We start from the raw sequence: 16,697 nt of genomic DNA, 5'->3' as shown, positions 1-16,697 counted from the left end.
GATGAACATGGATGATGACAGAGAGAGAAGTCAGAGAGTCCTCATAAATGCTTAAAAAATTGGTTGAATTTGGGAAGGAACACAAGGAAAGGCATGGGAAAAAAATAAATGAAATGGAATGTAAAGATGTGTTGGGTAGGTTAAAATGTTTAGTTTAAATAAGAAGTTCAGGAGAGTGATTAGTTGAAGATCAGTGGAGTGACAGAATCCTAGAACATCTGCAGCTCAAATTCTGAAATCCCTAATACTCTTAATTTCAGTTCATTCACTTTGGATGAGCAAACAGAGATGCAGAGAGGCGAAGTGAGTAGAACAGACCTTAGAGAACATATAAGGAGATTGGAATTTACAAGCAACAGAGTCTCGTGGAAAACTTTTTGAGAGAACCCATTGATTTCAAACTTCCACTGCAGTATAAGAAGGTGCTGTGTGTGTTCACATACTCTGAGTATGAAACAAGAAACAGATTTGAAGCCTTTACATTAGAAAAAAAGAAATTTCGTAACAGTTAATATAAATAAGACTGATGTTAGAGGAAGATTCTGGGATCTCCTTTTTTTTTTTTTTTGGTATTTAAGAGGAAAATTAGGGATGGATTTTCACCTCAGTGTTAGCTTGCATGTGAATTTCACTAGTATGGAAAAACAGTTTACCACTAACAGTCTTACTTCTGGTGTGATTCTAGTTAAAATCCCTTGATCAATACAAAGGAAATGTGTATTTTGTTAATAACAAACCAAAAGGCTGAGGATTTTTCATTTATGACCCTTTCCTTTATGCTGAGCTCTAACATATGCAGAGAGTAAAAACATATTTTTAATATTAGACTCTCTTTTTATAATATAATTCAACAAGGAATTGTTTACATAGTTTTTGTTGAGAAATAATTTATACTTATAAAACAAAATAATATAGATTATAAAAGCGATTAAAACTGCTATCGTCTCACCATTCAGAGATACCACTGTTAAAATTTATATTTTTAGATATCTTTTTTCAATATATATTTATACATTTTAAAATGGGATCATATTATGATATTGTTTTGCAGTATTATTTAAAATACAATAATATGTAATAATATGTTGAGAATATCATTTCATGTTGATATTTTTACAATGTTATTTAATTCCAGCATATATTCCATTATATATTTGTACTATATTGTATTTACTCAGTTTCATGCTGATGGTGTGTATGCATGTGCGTGTATACACACATACATATATAAAATATAGCAGTGAGCATTTGGGGAAATAAATGTCTATGTATTGTCTTTCATTCAGGCTTTCACATCTTTCAATAGATAGTTACTGTATTGTTATACTGTGCTAAACTCTACTTTAGACATGAGAATATAGTGATAAACAAATTTGAGAAATCTTTATATTTTCATGGAATGTACCTTCTACTTAGGAGAGATGAAAAAGAAAGTAAGCCAATAAGTAAATATGACTAGTTGAAAAAAATTATTGTTGCTATAAACATACTAAAAATGGGGGATGAGATAGGACTGCTGGTGTTCTGAGTAAGATGGTCATGGAGTGCCTCCTGAGTAGGTGTGATCTTTGAGTTGAGCTCTTAGTCTCAAGGAAGATCCAACTACACTCAGGCACTAGGTTCTCCAGCTAGTCAGTTGCTGAGAGTTTATAAGGCTGAAGGAACTTGGGTTATTTGTAAAACGGAGAAAAGACTTAGTGAGTGGGCTTAGTGAGTTGAGGTGAGGGAAGAAAAAGGTTGTAGGAGGTGAGATTAGAGAGACGTGCAGAGTCCAGGTCATGTAGTACCTTAGAGGCCATGGTAGTAAGTTTAGGTTTAATTCTAAGTGCAATGAAAAGCATCTGGATGATATTAACCAAGGGAGACATGAACTGCTTTATGTTTCTACTATGCTGTGAAGACAAGGGTTATAAGCAAAGACACAGTAACACTGGCATTACAGTCACTCACAAATGATGGTGATTTAAACTAAACTGTTAGTATTGGAGACACAAAAGTAAGAGTCTTGTAATATTTGTAGATGAAGATATCAAAATATACAGCTTAATTATTTACTACAAGTATTTCCAGGAATGTAAATATCAGAGCAAAGGGTATGCACAATTAGACCTCTGTACATATTCCCAAGTTTGCATAAAAAAATATGTTTAACAAGCATTTAACAAGCAATGGTAGTTCTACCAATGACCAGAAAGTACACACAGTATTGGCAATATACACAGGCATGAGGAACATTCTTTGCTCTCAAGGAGGTGATGAGCTTAAGATGTTTAGAATACACTTACTATGTAGTTACAGTGTCTTCCTATGGTATTTATTTACGTGATAATTTCTACATCAAATGTAATGTGTTTTCTTTCATGAAGGGTTAAAAACAAAAGTTTTTAATTAGAGCAATTATTTGGCATCCTAACCATTGAATTTAACCTGTTGTATCATATTTTTAAGTGGAAATTCCAAACAGAAACAATGAATCACTTCTCTAAACATGCCCCAAAATAAAAGACTATGCCCTGAATGGTAGCAAAAAGGATAAATGTGCTATGTTGAACAAACTATCATGGAGTTTTATTGACATGAATCTTGCATTATATTTAAATTAAATTAAACTTACATTAAGTGTTCTTAAACCACAGATTTTACTGCCTTAAAAACAGCTGTATTTGACAGGAGCCAGAAGCTCAGATTCTTAATCCAAAATCTCAATTTTGACCTAGCATATTATATTAAAGGAAGATAATAGATGATAGTATATTAGACACAGTTGTTTCATTCAGTAAGAGGTAATTAAGGTAAAGCTAAAAATTTTATTTTCTTTTAAAATATAAAAGCCTAATTAGAGGGAGTAGGATCTTTCTCTGAAAACATATAATTTTGGAGGCAAAACTATTATCTAGAAGATCTCAAGAAATAAGATAAATCAACAAAGTTCAAGATTTTAGCACATTAGCAGTTGTTATGAAAGTTTAGAGAATTTCATTCCAATAAGTAAAGCAAACTGAACAACCCATACACTATCACTGATGAAAATAAGCCTTAAACCCTGATCATTGAAAAATAAACTATTAACTGTCCTTGTGTCCTTAGATGGCAGACTAAAAACATGTGAAACCAACCCCTTACCCCACCATCTTTTCTCCAAACAGAAAAATAAGGAAAGGAACATAAAGGTATGGAAAATGATGTAATTATATTTATAATTTTTCTCACATATGTGGCCATGCTCTGAAAGAGGAAAGGTAAAGATCCATTGATTAGAAAGGGTGAGGTCTCCAGAGAAGGAAAAAAAGCAGATGGAAAACCATAGAGATAAATGAGGGTAGAGAGAATGCTGAAGTTTGTAGTTGAGTAGCGATTCAGGCCCATATGTGAATACAGAATACATGGTGCATTTTGCAAACTTGAGACTTGCATAGGGATAAGATTCTACAACATATATCCAGAGTGAAAGAAAGTTTGTAGCTGGGAGCAGGATTCATAAAATTCCACCAGTTTCTGAAAGGAGTTGGTAGACAGAATGATCCTTAAGAATATAGTTCTCGGGGCGCCTGGGTGGCTTAGTCGGTTAAGGGTCCGACTTTCGCCTAGGTCATGATCTCGCGGTTCGTGGGTTCGAGCCCCGATTCGGGCTCTGTGCTGACTGCCAGCTCAGAGCCTGGAGACTGTTTCAGAGTCTGTGTCTCCCTCTCTCTCTGACCCTCCCCTGCGCGCGCTGTCTCTCTCTCTCTCCTAGAAATAAATAAAACATTAAAAAAAAAAAGAATGTAGTTCTCATCATTTAATAATAAAACACTTGAAATGCCTTATATTGTTATTTATTTCTTTTGGTTTGTCTTATTAATAGTTAAGTATTTTAAACGGATTAGGTACATCAATTCAGTTGAGGAGAATGTAGAGAATAGAAATTAGGAAAGCGTGCAAAAAAAAAAAAAAAGGAAAAAGGGGTGGAGGAAGGTATACAGTGATTATCGAGTTCAGCCTAATAGTCTTCCTGGTTTCACAGTTCTAAAGTATCTACCCCAAGATGCTTATTAATTACAAAGGAAAATAGTAACTTCACAGCAGAGAAGCCTGGCAGATACAGGCTTAATTAACTGTTTAAGATTAATATCACCAGTAATGAGATATATTGACATCATGTGCCCCTTATATGATGAGTACAATGCTTCTTTGGCAATATTCTTGCCCAAACTGTTTGGATAATCTAATCATAAGCATGCATCAGACAAACCCTGAGAGACATTTAACAAAATAACTGACCACTACTCTTCAAAAACATTAACATCATCAAAGAGGAATTGTCACAGATTGAAAGCAGCTAAAGAGCATAAAACTAAATGCAAGGTGGGATCTTGGATTGGATCCTGGAACAGTAAATGGTGATTAGTGAATAAATGGGTGGTATTCTAATAAGGTCTGTAGTTTAGTTAATAGTATTGCATTAATGTTAATACATTAGTTTGATATTATTCTATGGTTTTGTAAAATGCTAATTTTAGAGGGAGTTGTGTGAAACTCTCTGTACTAATGTGTTTAAAAATATAAACTTAAAATAAATACAAAAAGAAATTTAAAAGAAAATAAGCAAAATAAGAATACTTTATCTATATCTATACCTATGTTATCTATCTATATCTATATCTGTATATCTGTCTCAAAATATCCAATAGCAGGAGGTAACACTCAAGCAGAAAAATATTCAAAAAGCTCGAACAGGCAACTCACAAAATAATAAACTTAAAACAGATAAGAAATATGCAAATTATTTCATACTATATATTTTCTAGAAGACTAAATCAAAGAAACAGGAAAAGTTTGAATCATGGTATTAGAAAACAAATGACAAAAGTAACAAAACACAAATATAAGAAATGTTTAGACATTTAGAAGATTTTAAAGTGACAATGTGTTTGAACACAGTCAGCAAAGCATTTCTTAGAATGGAATTATTTTATTTCTAGAAGCAGTCTTGGGGGCTGTGTAGTCCAACTGCCTTATTGTACCAATGAGGAACTGTGAGCCTATATCCATTTAGTGGGAGTCTTGTCAGGCCATCCTGATGGGGCTGTTTGTCTCTGAGTATGCAAAGAGGAGATTTGTTTTGTAGCATTAGTCTGTTTTTCCCACAGATGTCAAAGAAGTTTACTCTAATTTCTTAGTTTTGTTTACTCCACCTTCTGTGTTAATTAAATTTAAAGTTGTTCTGCGTAGAAAGCAGGTGCAGAAACATGAGATGATTCACCCAAGGTCACAACAGAGGAACTGAAAAGTTGTAGGATATGAACCTGTGTGTTCACAGACCATGTTTGATGAAGCAGTATTAATTTTTAATTTTTAAAATTTACCTATATAAAAATGCACTCAATCTGAGTTCTATGAGTTTTGACAAATGTCTAGTCATGTAACCACCACTGCAATCAGGATGCAGGGCAGTTCTATTACCCCACATCATTCCTTCATGCTGGCCTTCTGTAGTCAACCTCTCCTCCATCTTAAATTCCAGAGAATTACTAATCTTTTCTTTGTCCCTATAGTTTTACCTTTTATAGAATGTTGTATAAATGGCATCATATAATATGTATCCTTTTGAATCTGGCTTCTTGTACTTAACATTCTGTATTTGATTAACATCGATGATGCTGCATATACAGAAAGTTTGTTCTTTCTTATCACTGAGTTGTATTCTGTTTCATGGATGTAGCAGTTTATCTCTTCAACAACTGAAGAGCATTCATCCAGATGGCTTTCAGTTTTGAAAATTAATATAAATTGTCAAATATTTGCACACAGGAGTAAGATTACTAGGTCACTTGTGAAATGTATGTTAACTTTACAAGAAACTGTCCAACTGTTGTCTACATGGCTGATAATTTGTATTCCCATCTGCAGTATGTAAGATTTTCAATTGCTCTGTGTTTGGAATTGGCAGGTTTTTTTGATGTTTTTGTTTTCACTTTCCTAATGGGTATGTAGTAGGCTCTCCCTTTAGTTTTCAATTTGATTTTTCATGATGACTAATGATACTTTGCATCACTTCATGTGGTTGCCCATTTTTAATGGGGCTTTTTTTTTGAGTTTTGAGAATATATCTTCTCCCAAATATCTTCTCCCAATCTGTGGTTTGTATTCTTACTCTCTGAATAGTATTTTTCATGGAACATACCTTTTAAATTTTGTTGAGGTCCAATTTACAGCCTTTTGTTTTATTACTTGTGCTTATAGGTTGGTATCAAAGTCTTTGCCCAATTCAAAGTCACAGAGAATTTCTCTTATGTTTTCTTCTCTTAGTTTTATAGTTTTACATTTTACATTCAAGTCTGTGCCCCATTTTGAGTTAATTTTTATGTAAGGTGTAAAGTATGCGTGAGGTTCTTATTTATTTACCTACATACAGATGTTCCTGTTAATCCATACTGTTTTCAAAAAGATTATGCTTTCTCCAACCGACTGCCTTTGCATCCTTGTTAGAAATTACTAAGCATATTTGTGTGAGTTTATTTTTAGATTCTTCTATTTTATTGATCTATGTTTCTATCAATAGTACAGTACCACCCATGGTTTGCTTAATAGTAAGTCTTGAAATCAGTAAGTTCTCCAATTTTGTTCTTTCCTTTCAAAATTGTTTCATCTATTCTCATTTCTTTGCTCTCTGTATAAATTTTAGAATCAGCTTGTGCATATCTAGAAAAAATCCTGCTCATATATTGGTTGGGATTGAATTTTTTTTCTATAAATCAGTTTGGTGAGAATTGATATCTTAACAATACTTTTCAAATCTGGAAACATGGTATATCTCTCCATTTATTTGCATTTTGGTGTGTGTGTGTGTGTGTGTGTGTGTGTGTGTGTGTGTGTGTGTGCATTTAATGAGATAAAAGAGGGAGAAAAAATGAAGCAAACAATAAACTCACTATTGGATGGTTTTCTTCACATTTTGATTCCCTCCACAGTCTACATACTTTTCTTACTTTGCATGGTCCTTAGGTAGCTGTATTTATTTATTTTTATTCTTTCCAGTGTATTTAGTTGTGATTAGTGGGAGAGAGAGCCTGTCATAGGCTTTCTGCATGTTGTTCAGCATTCGAAGTGAATTAGTTTTAGTTGTGATTATCTAAATCATCCTTGCATGGTGATGTCATGGGTTGAGGAACAAACAAAATGGTTTGTTTCTGTTTTTTTGTTTTTTTTGTGGTTTTTACATTTTTTAAGTTTGAATAAACCAATTGGGAGACAGTTTTCAAAAGATAGGATTGTTAAATGTAAAGGATATATCTTTTATGTGAAAGTTGAGGGTTTATCTTGGGTGGATAAAGGCTTAGGAGAGAGGGTGGAACATAGAACAACTCTTCTTAAGTCCAATAACATGTATTTAGATTCAGGAGTTTCTTCTATTCGTGACAGTGCTATGATGTGTCATTTGAAAATAAATGAAATGAAAATTGTTGTGGCAGTTAGCAGAATTACTAGGGTCTATCTGGGTGCATTTCTTAGCGGGCTTTGCCTTGCTGACAAATAACAGGAATTAGCACATGACACTGGATTTCACAGTAGTACCATCTATTTAGCCCAAAAGAGAACACAGAATTGATCTGTGTTCAAATGCATCTCAGCTGACTGAGCACCTTCCAAACAGTATTATCTCCTCTAAATCTCAACAAGGTTTATTATGAAAGAAGCATAAATAGCTTTATTGTCTAATAGAGATAATCATCAAACATTCAATTTTATCTCTAAGAATTGGAAATCACAAAATGTTACCTCTTAAGCACCATATAAATTGCCTATTTTGTTTATGTCCTACTTATTAGGCTGTAACATAGACTCATGCAAAAAGTGCCTCTGTTCCTTTTTGTGTATTCTAGTTATGTAATTCATAAGTCTACAAGGTTGCTTTTACTATAACTCAAGAAGCTATTTTAGAGAATCTCATTCTAAATTTTACAGAAGCAAAGTGCTTCTAAGAAGTTCAGAGCACTGACTAAAGTGATTCACTAAAGGAAATTTCATTGACAATTATTTGAAATAACTTGAGAATATTAATATATCTTTTGTTAGAATAGAAGGTTGATTCTATACTTCTCATTCAGAAGTCAAGCATGTGTTGACTTCTGAATAAGATCAGAACTTGCATATTTGTGAAAGAAGGAAAGGCATTTAATTTTTTTGCAGAAGGATTATACTTTTCCTATTAAAACTGTTCAATGTTTTTAGCAGATAATATCTTATAAGTTGTATTTCTCAATAACCAAATTAGGATGTATAAATCTCAATAAGGGTTGGAAGAATTCAGGGACTTCACAGAGATTGAGTTGGTATCTTTTCCACAAAGTATACAAATATGTGCAGAAATCCCATAGGTATACCTTACTGGGTATTCATTCATTCATTCATTCATTCACCATTTGTGCCCTAGGACTGTGCTAGCTTTCAGGTTGCGGAGGTGATTAATACAGGATTCTGGGTTTTTGTTTGTTTGTTTGTTTTGTTTTGTTCTTTTACAAAGGCCCTCAAGTTAGGGCACTGTGAACTGATTTTAAGATAAAATGGTAATTATCCTTTCCAATGAATATTTGGTCTTTCATTAAGTCATTCAGATGGGGATGAGAGACCAATTACATTGTGCCCATAGGCCTCTAATGGATAAAACATGCACAATAAATGCTTTATTCATAATATGTAAGTATTTATAGTTTACAAATTGCATTTGAGTTATATGTGTAATGGTCATAATCTGTGTAGATCAGGTATGTAGTGAAAGCCCCATTTATAGTTAATGGAACTTAAGCAAAAAGAAGTTGTGTAAATTAACATGCTAGAACAATTGAGAAATACTGGAGCTAAGACTCCAAGACCAGTGCTCACTTTATAGCAACCCATTGTTTCTCAAAAGCTAAGAGCCTGGCCTGATGATTTAGTATCTGGGGATTAAAATTCTCATGAAATACTGAGTTAATATTGTTTAGATAGCTGAGAAGCTACACAAATCTTCTTATTGTAAATGTTACCTCTCCTGGGAAATCCACATTGATTAGACAGGTTAGGATTCTCATTGATGGACTAAGTAATTATTCATTACCATCTATCTTCCTGGGCAAAATACATAATAAATCTTACCAGGATATGCTCTTTTCACTTCTGTGTTTACAGTGCCTAGCGTGGTGCCTGACACATAGTAAGTGTTCGGTAGGAATGGGTTTAATAAATTAATACTTGCCTGTATGTGAATAGTATATGTTTCTGGGGTGTGGCTGTATATATTTTCTTTTTTTATGAATATTAAAGTGTTTGCCTTTCTCCCAAGTATGTTTGGGTATAAAATAACCATTTTCTTTTCATATTCACAGGATTATACCTTGACAATGTACTTTCAGCAAGCCTGGAGAGATAAGAGGCTGTCCTATAATGTAATACCTTTAAACTTGACTCTGGACAATAGAGTAGCAGACCAGCTCTGGGTGCCTGATACCTACTTTCTGAATGATAAGAAGTCATTTGTGCACGGAGTGACTGTCAAGAACCGCATGATCCGCCTGCATCCAGATGGGACCGTTCTTTATGGCCTCAGGTCTGTAGTGTCCATTTCAAAACTGAACTTTTCCTGAATGAAATCATTATTGATTTTTATTGGAGGGGAATATTGTGCTGTTTTCCTTATTCCTCCTTTGGTTCTATGATAAGTAGTTATATCTCCTATCCTGTAGATATCTGAGAGCTTAGGGGAGCATGTATACAAAGGGACTTAGCTGTAGCTAAGAATAAGTTTTTCTGAATTATCTTCTAACATCAACTGCTGATCCTAAAGCTGCTTTCTTTAAGGAGTAAGGATAAGCAATCAAAATAGCTGGGATATATGGTTTTATTAAAATGGAAAAAAATAGAAATGCTGAATTTCATAAATTTCTCCTAAGCTGCGTGAACTGGGTCTGGTTCTCTGATGACAGGAAGGCTTTTTGTGTCCTCTCACCTTCCAAGGAGTAATCAGATTTGCAAATAAATAAAGTTGTTACCTCATGTTTACTAGTAATGAACTTTTATGTCAGTAAACAGTTGTGATACTCTACTCTATACGTGAGGGTGAATTACAAACTAAAAGTTTCTCCATTTAAAGTTTATTTTTGTATTGAAATCAATAGGTGGTTTCCTGAAAGAAAATGGGGAAAAAAGATACCTATCTGAAAAACTACATTATTACAATATAAATGATTCCTTTGCATTATTTTGAAGACGCTCCAAATCCTGAAATGTTCGATTTTCTCTGATCTATTATGGTTTATATAAATGTGTGGTTACCTTATCATAATTTTGATGGTAGCAACAATTGTATTATTCATTTATTAGGGATTAGTGGTCAGATGTTGAGTTACAGCATCAGTGCTTTCCATGCATTATTATAGTTAATCCTTACAACAACTTCATGATTTAGAAACTGTTATGATTTTTCTTTTCAAATAAGGAAACTGAAGCTGAACTGAAGCTGATACAACTTGCCTAAAATCTCAAAGAAAGTAAGCTATGAAGATGAGATTTGAACTCAGATCCAAGTTCCTAGCCACAGCTCTTAATCACTACATTGGGAATGCTTCTCACTTCCACATTTTTCTTATCTGTTATGTTTTGTTTTCATTATCTGGCATATTCAGTGTGTCTGACAGTGTTTGGGTCCTTATGAACCAGCCTCTTTGTTGATCATATTTTTTACAATAAGTGGCATTTGGCTATCAAAGGAGAGTGGGTAAGGGTGAGGCACAGAGGGAGCATGTCTGTAGTCTGTCAGCCACGAGAGGTAAGAAGATGGACTGGATATGGGCAGTGTTCACATGCATGCCATACAAAATAGAGTAACAGCAGAGAGATAAATTGACGGGCAGTGTCTGCAAAGATTCCACGAAAGTGGTGGACTTTGAAAGCTCTAATGGAAAGAACTCTGTTAGCAGATACATTTTGCTAAATTTACCACTTGGATTGAACTGTAAAACATTTGGTGTAGAGTGCTTGGGTGGCTTAGTTGGTTAAGCATCCAACTCTAGATTTTGGCTCAGGTCATGATCTCACAGTTTGTGGGTTTGAGTCCCACTGGAGCTTTGTGCTGCCACTGTGGAGCCTTCTTGGGATTCTCTCTCCCTCTCTCTCTGCTCCACCCCTGCTCGCTCACTCACTCTCACTCACTCTCTCTCTCTCTCAAAATAAATGAATAAATAAACTTTAAAAAAAATTAGGTGTCACAAAGACTTTGATGAGAGGGTGACCATGCAGGCGTGGGGAAGATGGGGGATGAAAAGAGGTTTTTCACTTTTTAAGAGTTACGCACAGAGCGTGGTCAGAATCCTGAAGAAGGATGAAGGAAGCATAGAAATAGCATTACCTACTCAGCAGTAAATGAGGGGGAGGACTGGCAAGTGACAAGTTCTGGCAAGGGACCAGACCTAGTGCTGGAGGCATTTGTCCAGCAAACCACTTAATTGTGCAATCAGGCAGAAATTACCTTAACTCTTCCCATTTCCTTGGAACACTCACCTTGAAAGCAGAGAACAAGTTGTATTCTCCTTTGTATACCCAGCACTGAGAAAGCATCTACACCATAAACATGCTCAGTAAAGGTTGTCTGTCAATTCTGAATTCACATAGCAAAGTTGAATGGATGGGAAAATCAACAATCAAGATGTCTTTGGAATTGAGAAGGAAAAGAGAGGACCAATACAGATGATAAATATGGCTTCTTTATATCATTTATACTCAGACAAAAACATTGATGATTGCTCAGGCTTATCATTGAGACCATAAGACATTGCTGTAACTCAAACTCACAACAATAGGAAATCATCTTTCTCTTATCCCCTCTTCCAACAAGAGGTGTCAAACACATCTGACATGCATGAAATTAACACTACTAGACAGAGAAGGCACATGAATTGTAATTGTTCTATCAATTGTATAGTTAATTCCGACTTTGAAATTGATAACAAATTTTTCAGGATATTTACAAGTATCCTATTCCAGTCTTTACTGATAAATAATAGAATGATTTGTTTCATGGCTAGAAGTTTAATGTACACCACATGCTCCCTTCTCAACTCCAGGAGGTTCATTTGCAATATATAAGTAAAAGGAATTCAGTTAAAATTACCATGGTAGGGTTCATTTCACTGTATATAGTCACTTTTCCTATTTACCCTAAAACTCCTCTCCCGTTGAGATCCACACACATATTGGCAGGCACAAGGGAGGTGGAGAGGAGAGCATTCAGAGGATCTGAGTACACTTCACTTGTAGGATTTTCTTTAGTGAAATGTTCAGGTAGTAAAACACGGAAAGCAGAAAGTAATATGCAAAAGAGTAATGCTTGTTTAATTTTATCATTGGTATGTAGGTGTTCACTATGCTGCTCTTTCAATTTTTCTGTAGGTTTGAAAAATTTTGTGATAAAATTTGGAAAAGGACAAATGTTATGTTTCAGAGACCAGGAAATATCTGGTTCTAATATCCAGGAAATATCATTCAGGATTTAAAAGTCTGTAGCCAAGAAATTATATTTTGATCTCTTGGAGGTAGGGAATCATCTATACATTTATTTACTTTCAGGAGCTTTTTCTGAAAATGAGTTCAGCTCATCTCAAAGGCTATGTGGCTCAGAAAGGGTGGGATTAATGACCATAGACAACCAGGTTAATCCATAATCCTGGAAGGAGTGGTCAAAACTCTTCAGTTAAAACCTTGATAACCTCCTTATGAAATCAGTTGTCCTGCATGAGTGGCCCTTTGCATCTGATTGTATACAGCAAGAACTCTGAATGCACTCATACTGATACATTGTGTTTGAAGATCAGGAGCTCTGAGGATAGTACACCAGCTGCTCAGCAGGCTTGCATTAAGGTACAGTGGCTTTATTTTATTTTTTTTTTAATATATCTTGAACNGTGCTATTGCTGGGTCCTAGGGGAGTTCTATTGTTAGTTTCCTGAGGAACCTCCACACTGTTTTCCAGAGGGGCTGTTAAGGTACAGTGGCTTTAAAGAGCTCAGAAAATGGAGACTGAGAATTAGAAAATATGGAGAATATTTTAGGTGCTACTGTTATAGATTAGATTTTAACAGTTCTCATTCTGATTGGATTTCTGTTTCCCCATCACCAAAAGCACAGATTAACAGTTTACTTTCCATTATCCCAATGTTCTTCTGGTTGATAATTATTAGAGGTTGGTAAGCTATTACAGGTTCAGAGAACAAAGTTTTAATGCTGACACATAAATGGATATAAGTGGGCAATGCAACCAACTTCCTTAACAAAGCATAATGAATGAAACTTAGGTTTTAGTTTAGACTTTTATAACAGACTTCTCTTTAAACCTTGAGTTCTTATCCAGGTTTAATTCCTTTGTATATAAAACAGAGGGGTAAATTAGATGATACCTGTACTATGCGAGTTTTTATAACCTGTCATCCTCTAAATCAATAATTAATGAATCTTAAGGAATATATAATCTAACAGACTAGAAAATGAAATTAGATATTTGGAGTAGCATAGTAACTGGTAGATAATAAGTGTTCAGAGCTACTCTTTAATGAATAAATAGGATATTTGAAGTAAGGGATAGTGAATAAGTAGGGATGTTTGAAGGCTGGTGCAAGGGAGGCTTTGCATATCAAGGCAGTCATTTTATACTATATAATTACCTTAGGTGTCGTTTCACAATTCAGCAAAGTAGGACACCAGGTCCATGGTGTAGAGCAGGAAAAGTGGCAGTGATCAAGTGGACTTGAGGCAATGGGAAAGGTCTAGCCCAGGGAAATCTACAGTGTAAAAGGGAACCACTAAAAAAATGTATAGCATTTGGCAGCATGAGATCTAGAGCAAGGTAGGTGGATGCCTGGCTTCAGACCCAATTGGCACAGCAGCCTTTAAAAGCTGCCCTGGGGGCACCTGAGTGGTGTAGTTGGTTAAGCATCTGACTATTGATCTTGGCTCAGGTCATGATTTTGTGGTTGGTGAGTTTGAGCCCTACATCGGGCTCTGCACTGATGATGCAGATCCTGCTTAGGGTTCTGTCTTTCCTTCTCTCTACCTCTTCCCTGCTTGTTTCTCTCTCTCTCTCTCTCTCTCTCCCCCTCCCTCCCTCCGCCCCTTCTCTCTCTCTCTCAAAATAAATAAACACAAAAAAATGAATAAATAAATAAATAAAAGCTGCTTTGTAGCCCCAACCCAGTGATTCATTTGTAGCTTGCACTAATTAATTTTCATTTAATCAAGCGTTGTGCAGTTTCTTTTAAAAAGTCTTTCCTTTTCTTTCCTAATGTCCTATCATGTGTATCCATTTTCTCAACTTATTTAAAGACCTTTGATATACAGGAATGATTAACAAAAGTTATGAATAATGCCTTTTTGAAACTTAAATTTATAGTTTGTGGCTAAAGAATAAGGAAATCTTTGAATATAGATTTTCACCTTCATTCTTGACTGGTTGATAACTCAGTTTCACCAATTTGATTGTAAAATCAAATACCTCTTGTCTTTAACAATGCTATTTAGAGATTTCTGTCAGGAAATATAGCTGGAGGAGGAAGAATATTTTCTCAGGAGTAACCCAGCTGGATAATTGGTGACAAATGACTTTCCAGTTGATGAGGCAGAAGAATTCCTAGCAACTTACGAAGAAAATATTTCAAACAGATTAACTATATATTATTCTCAACTAAGATTGGCCCAATCAAATCATTTTTAGAACAGTTCAAGGAAAAATGATATAGAAAATATAGGATTTCTGTTAGGAAATCCAGCAACCCCCTACCAGGTAAACACCAGGTTTAATCTGATGTTGGCATTATAAAAAATGTTAGATAGAATTTAGATTGTTATTTACTTACAATAGGAGATATTTGTTGGATTTCAAAAGTAAATGAGTAATTACATTAATCAGAAAATTAGGAGACCTTGTCTTACAATTAATGGTTCTTACAATTACTCATGTGATTTCTAAATTTTATTCTAGCACCCAAATTCCATATTCCTATGATTTTGCTAATGTATGGTATATATTAGGTATATATACTCCCACCTTTTATGCATACATGAACATTTAACATGATATTTCAGTAACTTAGCAATTATTTTGTCTCCTTGAAAATATCTGATTAATTAAGAAATCAAAACCAAAATCATTACATTCTGGTATACAAGAAAACCTGAATTATCAAATGATGACGTTTGTTTTTAATATAATATATATTTTTATTAAAACTTAAGATCTGAATCCAAATTGGATTGCATATTATTTATATCATAAGCATTTTAACAAATATTAAAACCTCTTCAAAAAATATAACTAAGACAAAAGATTTCTGATCAGGAGGTGGTACATATTTATTATTTAAAAAATTAGAAAATACAGTTGTGAAAATAAAATTACTGTTTTTAAAAATTTTTTAATGTTTTATTTATTTTTGAGAAAGAGAGAGAGAGAGAGAGAGACAATGTGAGCATGGGAGGGTCAGAGAAAGAGGGAGATACAGAATCTAAAGACAGGCTCCAGGCTCTGAGCTAGCTGTTAGCACAGAGCCCGACGTGGGGCTTGAACTCACAAACCATGAGATCATGACCTGAGCTGAAGTCGGATGCTTAACTGACTGAGCCACCCAGGTACCCCTCTTTTTTTTTTAATTTTTTTAAAGTTTATTTACTTTTGAGAGAGAGAGAGAGAGAGACAGAGTGCAAGTGGGGGAGGGGCAGAGAGAGGGAGTCACAGAATCCAAAGCCGGTTCCAGGCTCCAAGCTGTCCACACAGAGCCTGATGTGGGGTTTGAACTCACAAACCACGAGATCATGACCTGAGCTGAAGTTGGATACTCAACCAACTGAGCCACCCAGGCACCCCAAAATAAATTACTTTTTAATTCTATCACCCAGAGATAAACACTATCTGTACCTTGCTTTATAGTTTTCTATATACTTTTCTAGTAAACAAGTTTATAGGAAGTTTTTTATAAAAGTGGATTTACATTTCCATACTATTTTGTGACTTGAATTATTTTTCTGTGACAAAGGATGTATCATCAACATGTTTGCATGTCAATAAACCCCTCCTCACCATCATTCTTTAGCCATTATGGGACATATTTGGGGTATATGTCTTTATCCCATATAGGATATGGTTTATGGTTTTGATATAAGGTGAACTATGTGGTCGTTGCTATGAAATTCAAGACTACCATTTAAAATTTACTTACTATTTTAGTGACAAGCAAAGCTGATTGTGACAATTTATAGTCTTATGGTTGTGCTGTTACAATTCGTAGTCTCATTGGTTAAATAGATGACTCTGGAGATGTACTGATGCTGATTTTATTAGGCCTGTTCTTATAGAAAGAATGGCTTAATCTTTCAGTAATAGCTGACCCATCTAAAAATAGCTGTTTGTCTTTTGGTGTGAGGGGGAGGCCCTGACTTCATATGTCTATACACCTCCCATATGAAACATTAGATCAGAAGTATGTCACTTCTAATTAAAGGTTCACATTCTTAAAGAAAATTTCAGCAGGAAGCAGAAGGCAATTCAGCCACCTCCCGCTATGTATGTTCTGTCATTGGGAAAATGGCAAAGGATAATGTTAACTTGTAATGAATTCAGACAGGCAAGATTTTATTAATTTTGTCCTCTTCCCACATTCCTAAAGTTTTACCAAAGGATATTGAACAAGCAAATAATC

General features: G+C 34.7%; 1 protein-coding gene across 6 annotated transcripts in view; it reads left to right on the top strand.

Annotated features, from left to right (window-relative positions):
- The window catches only part of LOC144245381 (gamma-aminobutyric acid receptor subunit beta-2-like), a 188,846-nt gene that overhangs the window by 71,379 nt on the left and 100,770 nt on the right, over window positions 1-16,697 (top strand). For 4 of the 6 annotated variants that reach the window (XR_013339235.1, XM_077780772.1, XM_077780770.1 and 1 more), the window contains exon 5: window positions 9,345-9,565. Coding sequence is in view for 4 of the 6 variants with exons in the window: in XM_077780772.1 (XP_077636898.1) it covers window positions 9,345-9,565 (221 nt within the window). In the remaining 2 variants the exon portion in view is untranslated. Of the gene's footprint in view, window positions 1-9,344; window positions 9,566-10,453; window positions 10,542-12,819; window positions 12,871-16,697 lie in introns of those variants that run through there. The other 2 variants (XR_013339236.1, XM_077780774.1) reach the window with 2 other exon arrangements.

The sequence above is a fragment of the Crocuta crocuta genome, unplaced genomic scaffold (genome assembly GCF_008692635.1).
Source record: "Crocuta crocuta isolate KB4526 unplaced genomic scaffold, BGI_CrCroc_1.0 scaffold343, whole genome shotgun sequence".
Lineage (NCBI taxonomy): Eukaryota > Metazoa > Chordata > Mammalia > Carnivora > Hyaenidae > Crocuta > Crocuta crocuta.
Note: the sequence above shows the minus strand (reverse complement) of the source record. Positions and strands in the feature narration are given on the sequence as shown.